At 40.7% G+C, this 18,592-nt stretch overlaps 1 protein-coding gene across 2 annotated transcripts in view; it reads left to right on the plus strand.

The window, feature by feature from the left end:
• The first annotated feature begins 747 nt into the window (after positions 1-747).
• The window catches only part of MTMR10 (myotubularin related protein 10), a 65,593-nt gene continuing 47,748 nt past the window's right edge, over positions 748-18,592 (plus strand). Inside the window, exons 1-2 of one of the 2 annotated variants that reach the window (XM_077827621.1) lie at positions 748-875; positions 3,068-3,128. In XM_077827621.1, the coding sequence (XP_077683747.1) occupies positions 819-875; positions 3,068-3,128 (118 nt within the window). In that variant the 5' untranslated portion in view covers positions 748-818. Of the gene's footprint in view, positions 876-1,164; positions 1,673-3,067; positions 3,129-18,592 lie in introns of those variants that run through there. The other variant, XM_077827622.1, reaches the window with a different exon arrangement.

Genomic DNA, 18,592 nt, shown 5'->3' on the forward strand with positions numbered 1-18,592 from the left:
GAAAGTATAAGCTGTCAGGGTTCATTGAGGGATAACACTACCATTCAGTGGTTCCAATTCAGGAAAGCACTTAACTGTATGCATATCTTTTTAAAATTAAGTACATGCCTAAAACCCATGTACTTTGCTTCACTTTTTTAAGCACCCTTCCTGCCTAAGTATATTTCTTGAATCAGGGCTACGGAATCTATGGATTTAATTCAACATGCCTAATGGGAATAGAATTAGAATATGGCCATAGAGTCCGATTCTTCTCCCACTGAGGGATAGACTAGCTAGCTATTACATTCTTGTTTCAGATTTCTCTTTGATCCTGGTAAGTAAGATTGCATGAGAAGGGGATGGGGGGTGGAGGGGCATTAAAGTTTTTCCAAAAGTGATGTAAGTACACCCATAGCTGCCTATGACAGGGAATGGAAAAGCCTGAGGTTTTCTTCTGGAACGAACGCACGTACCACACACACGTTTTACCCAGTCAAACAAATATTACATAGGGTGTTACATATATATTTTATTGTTTGAAATCTTGAACATAAGCTATCCCTGACAAAGTAACTTTTCACAACAGTGGGATTCCAGGTGCCAAAAGCTGCCTTTGCTGTAGCCTATTGGATGCCACTATCACAGCTGCGGTGCTGCTGCCATGAGGTCCATAGCCACACCCAATGGCCTGAGATTTTGAAACCAGGCCTGAAACCCTCCAGAAGCCTGTCGTCTCAGGCCAGAAGCCAGCTCTGGGGACTCATGGGCCGGATATCTCAAAAGCAGCTTGTCTAGTTAACCTCAAAACGTGCGTGCATGAACAAAACCCCCACTCTATGTGGTTGCTGATGCAGAAAGGACCTTGTCCAGGGAGGTGGGGCAAAATCAGGCTTGTAAGTTGAAAGCTACAGCAGCAGCCACAGCCGTGGGGGCCAGCCGAGGGAGGGAGGGAGGGAGGGAGGGAGGCTGCTCCCCCCTCCCTGGGGCTGGCAAGGCTGAGGCTGTGCAGAGCCAAGCCCCGGGGAAAGCGGGGAGATCACCGAGATCCCGCTCGGGGCTGTTGCTTGGCAGATGGCCCCGGAACGGCCCCGCCTGTTCTGTGGAGCGGGGGTGGAGACACACGTAGCAGGGGAAGGGGCTTGGGAAAGCGGCTGGGGGAGGGGAACGCCTCTGGGGGCGGCCGCTTGGCCCCTCCGCGCTGCCGTACAGACTCAGCCTCGCCTCCAACATGGCCGCCCAGGCCCCAGCCTCCGGGGCCCAGCAAGGCCGCAGCAGCCGCCGCCTCCTGCTGCCGGGGGCAGGGAGCTGCTAGGGCTGGGAGGCTACTCTCACACGCCCCCGCCCCCACGCCGGCCCGCAGGGGCGGGAGCAGCGGGGTTGACGCGGGCTCCATGAGGGGCCGGGGCCGCCGCAGGCCGGACCTGCCCAGCCGGCTGACTCCTCCCTTGGGAACAGGGGCGCAGTGGTGCTGCCTTCTGCCGCCTCGTAACTCCAGAGCGCCGGGAACCTGCAGCCCTGGGCCGGGGGGGGCTCGAGGGCTCGGACCCCGCCTGGCTCGGGCAGGACTGGGGGCTCACCCCGCTGTTTGCCTCACCCGGGGAGCAGCCTCCTGCGGGGGCTGCCGGGGGCAGGCGCAATGTTTTCGCTCAAGCCAGCCAAACCCACCTTCAAGTCCTACCTTCTGCCGCAGGTAACTGGCCTTTCTGTCCATTTCCCCCCACGGCGTAGGGCGCTAGAGCTGCGGGCAGAGGACGGGTCTCCTCGGGGTGCCTTCCCCCGAGCTTCGCACAGGGCTTCCCTCCTTCTCCTCAGCAACACTGATCAGCCCGGTAATGGCTCTCGGCGGTGTTTAAATAGCACCTGCGCGTGAGCCGGACCCCTCTTCGGCTGTGCGGGGAAAACTTTCCTTGGGTAGCGCCCCGCGAGCGAAGGCAGCAGCAACCCTGGAATTGGCCGGTTTTTGTCTAGGTCTGTCTTCCCAATCAGGCACAAACTCTATGTAGATTCATTTATGTTGCGACTACAGGCAAGCAACAACTTTTTAACGAAAACACAATCATGATCTAATTAAAGTTTGTCAACCTAAGAAAAGTTTGGATGGTTTGTACTAACTTTAGCTGTTTGTGAACGACTTTCCTTTCCTTTCTACAGAGATTACGTGCTAGAACCTTGTTTTGGCACTAGTCAAATGTTGGAACATAAGTGCTTGTTCCTTATATGCAAATATTTAAGCTGCTGCAGTACTCATTACACTTATTGTCACTAACTTGAAATCAAAAACTGACAATAAAACAAGAAAATGCTATGTTTCAGTAAAACTAGTATGAAAAGGTTCTAAACTTCAGTGTGAGTTTCTGGAGTGCATTAAACAAGGAGTGACTTTTAAATCTAGATTTATGGGGTGTGGCTTACTAGTTAAAAAGTTGGATGCGCTGTCATATTAATACGCATGGCCAAATATAGAAAACTGGATATTTTTTCACATTTTTTCAGTAAAGTAGAAATGACAATGAAAAATGTTTTTTTTTTTGTTTTGTTTTTTTCTGGGAAGGGCATCCTTATCTCTATGGCAAATGTAAACAGTTACATTGTGTCAACTGAGATTTTCTGTACCTGCTTAAACTAATGATAAGGGTTGGGTATTTTTTTTTTAAGGTCTAGAATTTAAACATAAAATTGTTTATAAGATGCCTTTAAAAAATAATCAAATTTAGGCCTTGATCTTATAGATAGATGCTTACACTTGCGTAGAACCTCATTTAAATCACTGGGAGTCTGTGCAGGCACATGCATAGATCTTTTTGCAGGACCAGCAATTTAGGGCCTCTCCAGACAGGCTCTTACTGGAACCCCAAAGACTAGATTTAGTCATGTGCTTAAGTTTACACACGATGAGTAGTTCCATTAAAGTCTATGGAGTGTGTAGCATAAACATGTGTGTAAATCTCTGCAGAATCGGGACCTGAACCTTAGGACTCAAAAACTTTTAAACTAAAAAAGTGGTTCCAAGAAGATCAGAAAATCTATGTACATCTTTAATTTTATAAGTATTTTACTTTTTTGTGGTGTTGCTATTGTGTTTCAGGTTGAAGACAAAATAACCCCAGAGCCCAAGATTAAAAAACTGGAACCAGTACTTTTGCCAGGTAAATATTAATCAAGGATTTGTCAGAGGTCTACATCGGGCTGTTTTTTTAAGTGCCTTCTATTCACTCTGGTAGTATTTGTAGGATTAATAGCGTGCACGTAACTCTATTTTTCTCTACTGTTTGACCGGTAATTAATAACTTTTAATTTACCCTTAAAGTAGTAATTAAGGGAGTGCAGCTTGTAACTCAGTAAGAAAATCTACTGACTCTTGTCTGTGCGAGATTTTCTAATTTTGTTTCGATAACTCTTGAAACTAAACATAGGTAGGTGTTCATTTTGTTACAGTTTTGTAAATTTCATGCCTTGTTATTGCTTATCTGCAACAGGTAAGCACTGTAATTTGATAGCGTTTGTGACACAGTGTTTAGGGGTTTTTCTCTTTGGATCACCAGATTTAGGCTCCGATTTTGCAGTTGGATCCACATGGGCAGACCTTTGTGCCTCTGGTTAGCCCTGCCTGTGTGACCTGGGTTGGAGCTCTGTGGTAAAGCCTCCATTCTTTTTCTCTTACTGAATATCCAGTATCTGGTTCTAAGCTTTTTGAACCTGTAAAATAGTTGGAAATACTAATGCATAATACTGTTTCAAGAGAGTGTGATGGAAGGAAGGAGTAGCTTTTTATCATTCTTTATAATCAGTAGTTCATATCAGAATCCAAGATGTCCCACTGTTTGTACCACCTCTTTATTAAGAAAATAAAACCTCTGATTTAGCTATATTATCTTAGAGAAACATGAAAGTATAAAATCTTGCTCTGACATTAAAAATTCCATATACTAGAAATGTTATTTGAATCACAAACTGTTCCTTACTAATTAGAGCAATAAGTATGGTGGTCGATTGAAAACGTTGCTTGGATTTTGTGGAAGTATTTTTGCTAGAACAGATCTAAGCATATATATTTAAATACAGAAAAGAAAAATAGATGACCTAAAGTATCACTTATTTTAGTGGGACATTGTTATCATGGTTAAAGAATAATTAGATAAATTAGATGTATTCAAGTCAGCAGGGCCTGATGAATTTCATCCTAGAGTACTTAAGGAACTAGCTGAAGCAATCTTGGAGCCATTAGTAATTATCTTTGAACTCCTGGAGGACAGTAGAGTTCCCTAAAGATGGCAGAAGGGCAAACATAGTACCTATCTTTAAAAAGGGGAGGGAGAAGGACCCAGAGAATTATAGACCTATCAGCCTGACTTCAATACCTGAAAGATACTGGAGCAAATTATTAAACAGTCAGTTTGTAAGGACTTGGAGGATAATGGGATTATAAGGAATAGTTAACATGGATTTGTAAAGAAAAAATCATGCCACACCAATTTAATTTCTTTCTTTGATAGGATTACCAACCTAGTGGATAGTGCGGAAGCAGTAGTCATGATATATCTTGATTTTAATAAGGCTTTTGATACAGTTCTGCATGACAGTCTCATAAGTAAACTAGGGAAATGTGGCCTAGATGAAATTATTATAAGGTGGGTGCACAACTGGTTGAAAGACCATACTCGGAGTAATTAGGCATGGTTTGCTGGGAGGGCATATCTAGTGGGGTCCCGCAGGGGTCAGTGCTGGGATCAGTATTAGTCAATATTTCCATTAGTGAGTTGGATAATGGAGTAGAGAGTATTCTTATAAAATCTTCAGATGGGCTGGGAGGGTTTGCAAGCATTTTGGCAGCCAGTTTTAAAATTTAAAATAACTTTGACAAATTGGAGAATTGGTCTGAATTTAACAAGATGAAATTCAAAACAGAGAAGTGCAAAGTACTTCACTTAAGAAGGAAAAATCAAATGCACAACTACAAAATGAGGGATAATTGTCTAGGTGATAGTACTTCTGAAAAGGATGACTGAATATGAGTCATCAGCATGATGCAGCTGCAAAGACAGCTGGGGTGTATTAACAGGAGTGTTGTATGTAAGACACAGGCAGTGATTGTCCCACCCAACTCGGGACTGATCAGGCCTCAGCTGGAGGACTGTGTCCAATTCTGGGCACCGCATTTTAGGAAGGATGTGGATAAATTGGAAGGAATACAGAGGAGAGCAACAAAAATTATAAAAGGTTTAGAAAACCTGACCTATGAGGAAAAGTTACAAAAAGTTGCCATATTTAGTCTTGAGAAAAGAAGATTGAGGGGCGACCTGATAAGTCTTCCAATATGTTAAGGGCTGTTATAAAGAGGATGGTGGTCAATTGTTCTCTGTGTCCAGGGAAAGTAGGACAAGAAATGATGGGCTTAAGCTGCAGTGAGGGAGATTTAGGTTAGATTATTACAAAAAACTTTCTAACTGTAAGACTAGTTAAACTCTGGAATAGGCTTCCAAGGTAGGTCGTGGAGTCCTCATCATTGGAAGCTTTTAAAAACAAGTTGGAGAAACACCTGTCAGGGATGTTTTAGATTTACTTGGTCCTGCCATAGCACAGGGGGTTGGATTAGATGACTTCTCAAGGTCTCTTCCAGCCCTTCATTTCTGTGGTTCTATGTAATCAGCTGTTTAAGTTGACTTAGACATTACAACCCTCAAAGTGAACAAGAGAATTAATAAGTAACTGTGTTTACGTTAATTATTTCAACTACTTACTACCTGGCATTTGACTGTTGTTAATCATCAAGCAGTATTAAATACAGCAATCCTGTTATGTATTGAGATAAAGTTTAGTGCACAGAAAGTGTGAGGGGGGGGGGGAATCTTTTTGGTTAGAGTTCAGTATTTTATTTTCACCTGAATGAGTAATTATTGATTGACTGCATCATCTTATTTAAAAAAAAAAAAAAAAAAAGGATGGGATGTTGTTCTGGGGCTCATAAAAACTTAGGTACTTTGCAAACAGCGAAGACTGTTGTTTATCTGTAGAAAACAGTTAAACAGTCTTTATGCTGTTCAATATTTTACATGCTACATTACAGCAGCAAAGTGTAGGGTTGGTTTGTTTTTTAAGGACAAATTCAGGTTGTTCTTTTTCCCCAAGAGGGGATAGGTCTTTGCGTACTCTGAATTGTTGAGTATTTTGCCCGCTCATTCCCATTACCGCCATTCGTTCCTGAGGTCTCCATTCTTCTGCATTAGGAACATTTGTTCAGGAAATCACTTATACCAGTTAGAGCTGTTCTGTAATTGGTCTGAGAGGTGAGTTAATTCAAATTAGTGCTCCAGCATGATGAGGGCAGAAGTGCAGTGTTGTGGTTAAGACACTAAGCTGGAACTTGGGAGATCTGAGTTCCATTCTTCCACAATTTTCCTGTGTAATCTTGGGCAAACTGCTTCATTTTTTATGCCTGGTTCCAGTCCGTAAAGTGGGGTGGATAGTAATTCAGAATTTCACAGGATAAATTAAATGACTTCTATGGGACTACCTCTGTTAAGGCTAAGCATGTGCTTAAGTGCATGTCTGAAGATAGTTCATGCCATAGAAAAGTCTATAAACATACACACTGTGGTGCCATAGGTGTTGACTTCTCAATGAGACATAAAGTCAAGTTTCTGTCCAAATTCCAATTTATTTAATTACATTCTGCTTTACATGTCTTCCCCTTGCAATTAACTGAATATGGTATTCTTGATTACCTGACAATAATTGTTGTATAATGTTGCCTATGCTGTTAAAAAAGCCACCATATATTACCCCAGTGGAGCTAAACTTTAGGGGCTGATATATAGTTACTAAATAGTTTTATAATCCTTTGAGATGAAACTCTGTAAATTAGGGTAATTAATTTTAGTAATTCTGACAACTGCAAATAGCTGGTGTCTCAAACTGTTAATTCCTAAAATATAGTACTTTTGAGAAAGCAATTAAGTTCGTAGAAACTAGAATCCAAAGCTAGAAGTTTGGTGAAATACTCATCATGCTGTCTTCTAAGTTTTGTTTTGTGTTTGAAAGGGGGTGGAGGCTGTAGGTGGAGTGCTGAGACTGGACTACAGTATTGCCAACCCCAAGCATTCATAAATCCCGGGATGTTATTAAGAATAAATTGAGTCTTTAGGGTTCATGTTTTCAGTCTTTTTCTCTGCCACCAGGAGGCTTACCTTTTTTGTTTTTTTAAATGAAAACTCAGAATCTAGTGTAATCGCATGACTCCAGGGAGGTGGGGAGCTAAGAAAAGAAGAGCAAATATCACAAGTCTTGCATTTAAAATCAGAATTGCTGTCAGTACTGGGACTGTAATAGTAGACCGTGAAAAACTAATCATTTATGGCCTCAGAGTATTTTCATTCTCAAATTAAGTTTGAAAGTTTCTTTATATGTAATTATATTCAGAATTAAAATCTGTTTTCTTTTACCTTCTTCTATGTTCTTCCAGTCCTGTTTCCTGATCAAGAATGCTTGCCACAGTTGTTTGGAACACTGGCCTCAGCAATAGTTTCTCCTCTGTTTTATTATAGTAGTTTATTGATCTGAACAGGTTACATTTTAAACATATTTCTAATAAGCAAAGTAGTCTGGCATACACCCCCACCCCACCCCAGTGTGACATACCTAGTTAATAGAATACTAGTTGGCTTACTTTTGGGGAGTTGTAGTTATGATTAAAGATTCTACAAATTGTATATTAGAGTAAATCTTGTGTGTAAGTTTTCTGCTTACAAACAGTCTTTAGGGAATTGATTACACTAGTTGCTGTTCCACTAAAAAGTTCTATAGCATTTGAGACATTGTCCTAAGCATTTTCAAAATTGTATAGTATACAGAATGTGTCCTTAATTATATTCCAGCTGTCTTGTGTTTAGATGAATTGCTAACCACGCTGTGCAACAGAACATGCAACTTGACAATAGACCTCAGTGGAGTTTTTAAAAACAGTTTTGTTTCATGTTGTTCATACCCAGGACCTTTTGTTCTGCTCGCACGTACTCTGTTCTGAATTTTGTTTAAAGTCTAAATCGCGGTATAGTGTTTAGCCAGGACGTAGGAAAACTGATATATATCACTGTGCTATTTGTTCACCTTCCATTTGTGACTCCACTTCCTAGCAATAAAATTAAAAATAATGTATAGATGAAGATTTAAAATCCAGCTTTTGTAGACCGTATCATTCCTAATAACTTTTGAAATTATAGTATCCAGTTGGTGCTTCCTGGAGGAGTACTTAATGAAAACCAAGGTCCTTTTTTGTTTTTACAAGTGGTAAAGTGACATCTTAAACCCAGCACTATGGTCTATCCAAATGGTGAACATATGTACTTACCGCTTACATAGCTCTGTTATCTGCACATCTCATAATGCTTTATAAAAAGGGGGTAAGATTAGTTTTCCCAACTTTTCAGATGAGAAAATTGAAGTCTGGATAAGAAGTAGTGACTTGCACAAAGACGCACAGCACGTCAATGGGAGAAACAGGAATCTGAGAGTTCACAAAACATGTGTGGCTTTTTTCATGCCTCTGTCCAGTGGAAGTCTTAAATCTCCCATTTCAAGGCAATGACTTGTCTTTGTAGTTTCAATAAATTAAAGAACATTTCTGAAGCCCATTCCTACTCCTTGGCGTGGAACCCTGAATACCTTCCTGATTCAGCCAAGCTCTCTTGCTGTGAAAAGGAGAGCAGATTACAAGTGTTCTGCTCAGCAGTTGCTATTTGTGTCTATACAGCTTCTGATCTCTATTCCTCTACTGGATGCTGAATCAAGGATCATGGCAGTGCTGGAACACTGGGGAGTCATGTGAACCAAAGCCTTCTGACTTCAGAGCTAGGGTGGGATTCCACCATCTAAGTGAAAACTGATGAAATTGAAGAAGTCCACAGCTCCCAGAACTAGCTGACATTTTGAAATTAAATTGCTGTATGGGGGAAGGCAGGCTGCTCAGGGCTAAAGATCTCCACCACCCAGGACAGTGAAGGTGTAGGGGTTGTGAGCAAACGTACAGTCCTCCAAGGATTACTCTAAGATTCCCATCCACAAGCAACCATTTTCTGACTTGTGTTTTCCTGTCCCCACCCACATCTGCTTTGCAGAGCTTAGAAAAGTCTCAGAAGCATAGTAACTTCGATGGGAGTGAGCATAAGGCAGGACAAGCAAGGGACTGCATAGGGCAGCAGGAAGTTAATTCACATTAGCTTGGCACCACTTTCAGTAGCTCCACTGGTCAGGCTGGTCAGAGTACCTCCAGGAGAGCTTCATGGACATGTCACTGGAGGATTCCCACTCCACCCCCAGACACGTTAACAGACTTTTCCAGTAGCTGTACTGGCCGCGAATGCACCCCAATTCTTCAGGGCAAATCAAACATTAAACACAATTGCTTTTAAACCCTGTAGTGTAGTTACAAATGTGCACTCATCAGAGGTGCCTTCTCTGGCTTCAGAGTCTGGGAATCTGCCTTGGGAGGGTATTGGCTCCAGGATGAAAAGGTCCTGGCTGCCAGGGAGAATGGATTCTTTGCTTGCCTGCTGCGCATTCTTCTTCTCGTCCTCCTCCTCTTCCTCATCCACAAAATCCTCCTCCCTGTTGCGTGAGACTCCCCCCTTGCAGGTGTCCATGGACAGTGGTGGGGTAGTGGTAGGGTCCCCCCCAGAATGCCATGCAGCTGATCATAGAAGCAGCATGTCTGGGGCTCTGACCTGGAGTGACCGTTTGCCTCCTTTGTCTTTTGGTAGGCTTGCCTGAGCTCCTTAACTTTTACGTGGCACTGCTGTTTGTCCCTGTTGTAGCCTCTCTCCACCATGCCCTGTGAGATTTTGGCATATAAGCATTTCTTCTTTTTGATCAGAGTTCAACCTGCACAGATTCTTCTCCCCATACAGCAATCAGATCCAGCGTCTCCCGTTCAGTCTATGCTGGAGCTCATTTGTGGTTCTGGGACTGCATGGGCACCTGTGCTGCTGAGCTCGCTACGCTAACCAAACAGGAAATGAAATTCAACATTTCCCCAAGGCTTTTCCTGTGTACCTGGCTAGTGCATCGGAGTTGAAAGTGGTGTCCAGAGTGGTCAGATTGGAGCACTCTTAGAGAACTCCTGGAGGCCAATATCGTCGAATTGCATCTGCACTACCCCAAATTCAACCCAGCAAGGTTGATTTTAGCATTACTCCCCTTGCCGGGTAGGAGTACAGCAGTCGATTTGAAGAGCCCTTTAGGTCGACGGAACGGGGTTGGTTGTGTAGACGCATCGCTTATAAAAGCAACCTAACGCAACTAAATTCGACCTAACCTCATAGTGTAGACCAGGGCTTAGATCTACTTACCACAGGGTCCACACTAAACGATTTTGACGGGAGACACTCTCCCATCAACTCCCCCTCAGATTCACAGATATTAAGGTCAGAAGGGACCATTATGATCATCTAGTCTGATCTCCTGCACAACGCAGGCCACAGAATCTCTCACCCACCCACTCCTGCGAGAAACCTCTCACCTATGTCTGAGCTGTTAAAGTCCTCAAATAGTGGTTTAAAGACTTCAAGGAGCAGAGAATCCTCCAGTAAGTGTCCCGCGCCCCATGCTACAGAGGAAGGCGAAAAACCTCCAGGGCCTCTTCCAATCTGCCCTGGAGGAAAATTCCTTCCCGACCCCAAATATGGCGATCAGCTGAACCCTGAGCATATGGGCAAGATTCACCAGCCAGATACCCAGGAAAGAATTCTCTGTAGTAACTCAGATCCCACCCCATTTAACATCCCATCACAGGCCATCGGGCCTATTTACCATAAATATTTAAAGATCAATTAATTGCCAAAATCATATTATACCATCTCCTCCATAAACTTATCGAGTTTAATCTTAAAGCCAGATAGGTCTTTTACCCCCACTACTTCCCTTGGAAGGCTATTCCAAATCTTCACTCCTCTGATGGTTAGAAACTTTTGTCTAATTTCAAGTCTAAACTTCCCAATGACCAGTTTATATCCATTTGTTCTTGTGTCCACATTGGTACTGAGCTTAAATAATTCCTCTCCCTCTCCGGTATTTATCCCTCTGATATATTTATCAGGGTGGATTTGATTCAGGAAGACTTGATTTAATCATGGGTTTCTACATAAAAGTGCATTCTTGTTGGTTGTTATAACCTTAATACATATTCTTCACAACTCAAGATATAGATGTAGGTTTCATTTTTAGAAGGTACACACTATACATTTTTAAAGTGATTTATTTTGCAAATTTTTCAGATTAGTTTTACAGCTATATCAGAAAATGAATGATTGTTTGGTTATTTCATTTACCAAAGGTAATTGAAATAGATATTCATGAAGTCACTTGGAGGTGAACTATCTCCAATTCAACAGGTTAATCATAAACATTTGGAGGATTTTCTTGCCATGCTATATTAGGAGGAGAACATTACCAGACAGACATTTAAATTGTTTTATTTAACTAAAACAACAACGTTATGTATTCTGGATTTTTTTCTTCAACAGCAAACATAGAATATTTTAACAAAACAAGCATATGAATTTTTGAATTTAAACAGTCAAGTTTTTTAAAATCAGGTTTGTTTTTGTTAAAATTGTTTAACTAAAATAGTTAAATTTTTTTTTTTTTAAAATTAAATAGACTGTCAGCCTGGTCAGCATGAGAAACTTAAAATATTGGCTTCTGCAGCCAGCTGAATCATCTTCACCTTCATTTTCCTGTTTGTTCATAATTTGGAAAAGAAAAACAAGCTTTCCTGCTTTTTCTGGTCCCAAACAATTTCTCAATTTGGAATGAATTAGTCCAAGGAAGAAAATATTCTTTCTACACCGGCAGAAGACGCTACTGCTGTTAAAAGAGAGATTATCACTTCAACAGTCTCTGAATCCAAGTACTTAAGTGACTTCCACCAGTTCACTGGTCTGACTTTCTTTAAAACATCGTCAGCAAACATATATTTCTTGAATAGTTCACTGTTAGCTCTGAAGTTTATCCTAATTGTTATTATGGAGGGATGATTGCTGCATGTCCATGTTATAGCCAGCTCCTCTTCTTCAGCAGTTAAGGTTTGACCCTGGTACCGAGTATTGAGAATATCTGCAAGAAAATGAGATGGAGATAGTGCTTGTCGTTTTTTTTTAATGCTTGTAATTTAACACTGTCATTGCATAGTTCTCTTTTTAAGATCTCACTCAGTTCCTTCCAAATTTCAACAGCGTCCACAATAAAATAGCTATTTCTCTGCATTTTGTTTAAGGCTACAGAAATAGGCGTCAGTGTACTCAGCATGTGTTCAACATTTCTCTTAAGACCAATGTTGAGACCTTTGGCTGTGACAGTGCCATCTATTTTTTCGAGATTTTGTTCATGAATTGTCATCAGATTAGACCAGTTCTTGATATAGTGCTCAAAATAGTCCACTACTGAGTTCCGTCGCATGTCTTGTGGGAGAGTTAGCTTGGTTCCTCCCACTTTTTTCAGAGCAGCTGCTGCAAAGTGGTTTTTACAGAAGCATTTTTCAATTTCAACAACATTAGCCTTTATTTCTGGAACACTCTTTGGCCAGGAGCTGCATCAAATGGGCACTGCAACCGTATATTATTAGCTTGGGACTCTCTTCTAAATAATTTCTTCTCATCTTGGATACATTTGCAGCATTGTCTGCATACTAGCTGCGTACAAGACATTTGAATTTTTTTTCCACAGTTTGTTATAGCTTTTACTGCTACTTCTTGTAAGTATTAGGCTGTGTGTGCATTTCCTGATGTATCAATTGTTTCTGTAAGGAAGACATTCCCTTCTTCTGTTGTCACATAAGCACATACAACAGGATCATTGTGCACATTGCTCCACCCATCAAGACTCAGGTTAACAATTTTACCCTCTATACCTTTTGCATACGGCTCAATTTCTCTTTCATACACTTTATCTAGCAATTTGCCTGCAACATCTGCTCTGTTGGGTGGACTGTATCCTGGTCTTAATGACTGAGCCATGTTAATGAAGTGTGGGTTCTCAATCATTCGGAAAGGAGAGATTGTTGCATAAAGAAACGGTGCAATTTTTTCATCAATTACCTCTTTTTGTAATCTGCTGGTTCTCATCACAAACTTATCTATGGTTGTTTCTAGATGGAGATTTTTTTTTTCTTTTTGCTACAGGAGATATACTGTGGCTATGTGACATACATGATATGACTGAAACACTATCATTGGCAGATAACTCTGAAACTATAGGAAAATGATTGTGATCTTGAAGGTGGATAGTCTTCAGAATCCTGTATGTTGAGGATGGATTCTTCTAAACAAAATAAGTCAGTGCAGTTATTTGTTACTATTACTCTACTGCTCATTTAGTATTACTCATTGCATTCACTGACACTCAGCACTACTTTAAAGGTGAAATTGTAAAAGGAAGATCTGTCTCTTTCAAGTATTTATTTTTTTATCACTACTGTATCTAAAATGATAGTACCATAGACTAACAATTATATTTTTTGCTGAAACATGAGAATTCAAGAGTAGACCAGAAGGAAAACAGGCAGTCCTTAAGAAAGAAGCATGAAATAAAAATGTTTACCAACCTGAAGATCCTACATGTTCAGACATGTTCCTTTCATCATCTTCAACGCAGCTTCCTCCTGAGAAGGAACACTTCTCATGATGATGTTTCATTCGGGAAACCAGGCCTTGCATTTCTTTGTTGCATTGTTTGCATTTTGCATGCATGCCTGTCTTACCCACAGGTAAGGGAACTTCATTAAAATATTCCCAAACTGGGTCTCTCTTACAGCCTGCTGCCATTATAGGTTTTCCCTTCTAGTGGGAGAATGGTATGATAGATCTCAAATCAATGAAGGCTACACTCAGAAAGACCTCAAGACTTCTGGAATATGCCGCTCAAACAGTTTCACTTTTCTTTCTGCTCCCTGTCCCTCCCTTCTCACATCTGTCTCCAGATTTCTTCTCCTCCAGATCTACTCTGCCCCAGCAATCTTGTATTCATTGAACTTTTTGAAACTTTGCACTTTTAGAGAGAGGTAAGGGATTGACTCTGTGTACACAAATTTGCAGAGGGACAATAGGGTTGAGGTCTGTTATTTCTTACCTCTATATATTTATTTATTTAAAACATTTTTGCTGTTAACAAGCATATTATCTTTGGAGACACAAATCCACAGTCTGAGAACTACAAAACTAAGCATCTCTGATGGTATCTTCCAGACTGAGCACTGAGTCTCATTGGGTAGATAGAAAGATTAACCTAAATAATCTATACAGAAGCCCCTAGATCCCTATAAGATTGGGTCCATAATCCATGAACTATTGAAACTCATTTAGAAAACTTTTCTTAAACTTTACATGAATATATTGTCTCATACTATAGAACAGGGGTGGCCAACCTGTGGCTTCAGAGCCCCATGCAACTCTTCAGAAGTTAATATGCGGCTCCTCGTATAGGCACCGACTCTGGGGCTGGAGCTACAGGTGTCAACTTTCCAATGTGCCGCAGGGTGCTCACTGCTCAATCCCCTAGCTCTGCCACAGGTCCTGTCTCCACTCCACCCCTTCCCACCCCCTCTTCTGAGCCTGCCGTGCCCTCGGTCCTTCACCTTCCCTCCCAGAGCCTCCTGCACACCACGAAACCATTGATTGGGAGGTGCGGGGAGGGAGGGAGAGGTGCTGATCGGTGGGGCTACCGGTAGGTGGGAGGCTTTGGGAGGTGGCAGGGGGAAGCTGATGGGGCTGCTGATGTATTACTGTGTCTCTTTGGCAATGTACATTTGTAAATTCTAGCTCCTTCTCAGGCTCAGGTTGGCTACCCCTACTATAGATTTAGAATTTATAATCCCTATTCCATGATGAGATATCTTGGAGCTATAATGTATCTTAATTAAAACGGTCTTTAGATAGGCTTTTTCCTCAAAAAGCATTTTATAAAAAAAAAACTGATTAAATAAAAAATCCTATTTATTTATTTATTAAATCATTGATTTTTATCCATCCTGCTCCCCCTACTCCACTCTCCCATCGACTCCTGTACTCCACCGGATCGAGAAATCTGCGGTCGATTTTAGCAGGTCTTCACTAGACCCACTAAATTGACTGCCGATGCATCAATCGCCGCTCGTCGATCCCCCAGTAAGTGTAGACAAGCCCTAAGTGAGCTAACCAGTCCTACTTCCTATATCACTTATATGGGAGGATATCCTAAAGTTTAGTAACATGTGAAAGACACACAGAGTTATTTGTCCATATTTTCTTGAATGCACTTGTGAGTACACTGCACACATACAGAGAGTAGTACAAGGTAATGGTTCTGAATCATGTTTCCCACAATTTTGGGAAATGTGCTATTTTGTGGATGAGCTTAAACTATGCAGTTTATCACACATGAAGTACAGCCATGGCACCTCTCATCTTGTGCAAGGTCTCTGGTGTGACTCCCATGAGTTTTACCATTCTCAACTCTGGTGCAGCTCTGTTGTCTCTCACCATGCCTCGCCTTCTCTGGCCCTACAGCTTCAGTTCAGAGAGCCAGCAGGCAGCAGCCTCTGCAGCTCTCAGCCTCCAGCCTTCTCTAGCCAGGGCTCTGAGCCTCAGGAAGGTCCGCAGGCTAGCCTTTCAACTAGCTTCCTGATAATTCTTCCCCCTTTCCAGGGAGGGCCTGTGGAGAGCTTTCTGTGCTCTGCAGCTTTCCCCGAAGACCTCCAGTCTCCCGATCTCTGGCAGCAGTCATCTTCCAACGATCTGTGACTGATTGACTGAGTGTTCTTCATCTTATGCTTTATGGCAAAGCAGACTCAATCTATAACCACCACCTACTATATTCCTCTTACATTCATGCCACTGCACTCCTACCCTGCTCTATATCCTTGAAAAAGGTAATAGAACTTTAGTATCACCTCACTTTCCTGATACTCTCACTAAATCCCTCATAGTATATTCTGTCACCCTAAAGCGTCTGAATTCTTCATAAGGAGCCTTTCTTTTCTGGGAACACTCATTGCTTTCCCATATCAAGTGATCAGCTGTTTGTTCAATCTTTCACGTGTTACATGTCCTTGTGTCTATTCAATAAATATAAATTATTCTTTAAACCACAATGACCAGTTAACAGTCTAAATGAGAGTCCTTCACTAATCCTTTGATAACTTTGGAGTAGTGCATTATCCTCTATTTTGGGTCATACTTCATAGAATCTTATTCATCTTTTCTCCTTGGTCCACAATTCTTGACTTTTTAAACTAAACTTTTAAACTCCTGCTTACTCAGGATTTTTTTTATATCAATTTCTCCATTTTTTTAAAAGCATTTTTCAGTTCCTTATCAACTATTTCATTGCCATGTGTCCCAGCATGTGCTGCAATCCAGCCTGGTACTGTGGTCATGCCTGAGCATATTAACTCAGTCAAACACAATATTTCATTTATTAGATCACTCCTGCTTTGTGAGGTACCCTTTTTAATTCCCAGAATACCTGATAATGAATCTGAAAATGTAACAGATCTGCAGTGAGCCTTATCAGTTTAATGCTAACATTATTCCTACCAATTCAGCTGTCATAGTGGCTACAAAATGAAGTATTCTTTTGATTTCTCAACTCCAGTCTCAGGGATGCAAAAGGCTGCTCCCACTCTTCCTGTTTTTTCATCTTTAGATCCGTCAGTATATATTCAGCGGTAATGACTCTATTTATCATATATAAACGCCTAAACTTTTATCTGTCATATGGGACAACTTTCTCTTTTCTAGTCCTCTTTCACTTAACTCTTACGTGCATTTAAACCCTATGAGCACGAGGAAGTATCTTGAGTCAGGCTGCATTTTGTCCATCTAATTCCCAACATTCCTTGTATATTTTTCCAGTATTCTTATCTTCGCTATTTCCCTTGACTTCAGACCAGACTGTCAGATCTAACACTTTCATTCTTAAATTGACAGACATTTCTCCAGAAACTACCTGGATTATTACACACAGTAGTGTCATTAGAAATGCACCACATGCAATTCATAGTTCTTACTCAGTCTGTTGGGCTCTCCCATTTGTATGGACAGGGTCTCCTCTCTTAAAACTCAGGAGTCAGCGAGGAGTCACAGGTGCACTAGATCCCATTCCTCTTAAAAGGGCCAGTTACAATTTTCCCCCCTAATTTTATTCTGACTGTGTTAGCAGCCTGAATTCAAACAAGTAAAAGAGGTAGTTCGATGTTGAACTTTGGTTGTGGGTACTGTGGTAGAGGCTGAATTTTGCCATGATACAGCCTTAAAAATAGCCACCCCAAAACTAAAACTCCTTTCTCTGCATTAAATGTCCTCCCTCTCCTTCAATTTCTCCTGTAAAACCCATGACTCTTGTTTAATAAAATAGTATGATCTCCTTAGTTCTCTTCTACCACATCGCAACCACTTCTTTCATATTTTGTATTGTATTTTTGTCTGTTAGATTTCAGCACTTCAGAATAGGGGCTATTTGATCTTAAAAGTAACACTGTCTGAATATATTTGTCATGTTTAAGTAACAGCTAACATTACTATAACTGAAAGAAAAATGGCTTTAGATTTGCTTTGTGTATAGTCAATTTCACTGTTTCACAGACATAGTCTATTAAATAGGTTTATGTTTCACAATGCAATTGACTAGCACAAAGCCCTGTGGCCAACTGGCATCTCATTAACTTTTTAGTTAGATATTAGATCACACTGCAGGATTAGAATCTTAGTCCTTCCACTCACCCCCCTTTTTTTAAAAAAAAAAAGAAGGGAAAATAACTTGAGATTGTAAAACTACCAAAGCTAGCAGGAGGCGTTAGGCATTGATGTAGCACCTGAAACTGTTTTAACTTCATTTTTGAAGTCAGTGCCATCATGTGTGTGGTGCTCTGTTCACCATTGCAGAAATTACTGGAATTTTATTTGGAAAAAATGTGTGTGAAATAGTTCTCTGAAGTTTTTCTTTTTGCACTATATTTTGAGCTTATGCAAATATTACCAATCTTTAGTTCCATAAATTGGAGACTTCTTTTTGATTAATTTCCAGATTTTTTTGGTGTATTACTTCTGCAAACTGATCTTTCATACCACAAAAAAGTTTAAAAATGAACCAAACACTTATTAGTTCCAAACATAAGCAGAGCAACAGTTTATAAACACCAGCTGCTATTATAGATCTGCATACACATCGTATCTTAAGATCCAGTGTAAACTTTGTGGTATGTTTCTGTGCATTGACTTATTTATTTGTTTTGGGAATTATAAAGGACTGATTTATGAGTTCTGTCCACTTCTATGAATTATCTGGAATTTAGATTCTGGATGCAAACTTACATTTGTGGACCATTTCATATTGATGTTCTTAATTTACAGTCAAGAATACTGAGATCTGTTTTTATCTTAAGTTTCTGACTTGTACAGATATGTTAAGTATTTTATGAACATCTGTCTGAATTATTTTTTTAGCTAGGAACGGTTTCATGTAGTTTAGTTATGGCTGTATAGAAACCAGACATAAAAATGGTTTTGCTTGAGTCTACTTTAAAATTAAATGTTAGTTTTTCCTTGTATATTCTGCAAAAAACGTGGGCACTATGCTGCCAGTTAAT

The sequence above is a fragment of the Eretmochelys imbricata genome, chromosome 10 (assembly GCF_965152235.1).
Source record: "Eretmochelys imbricata isolate rEreImb1 chromosome 10, rEreImb1.hap1, whole genome shotgun sequence".
Taxonomy (NCBI): Eukaryota; Metazoa; Chordata; order Testudines; family Cheloniidae; genus Eretmochelys; species Eretmochelys imbricata.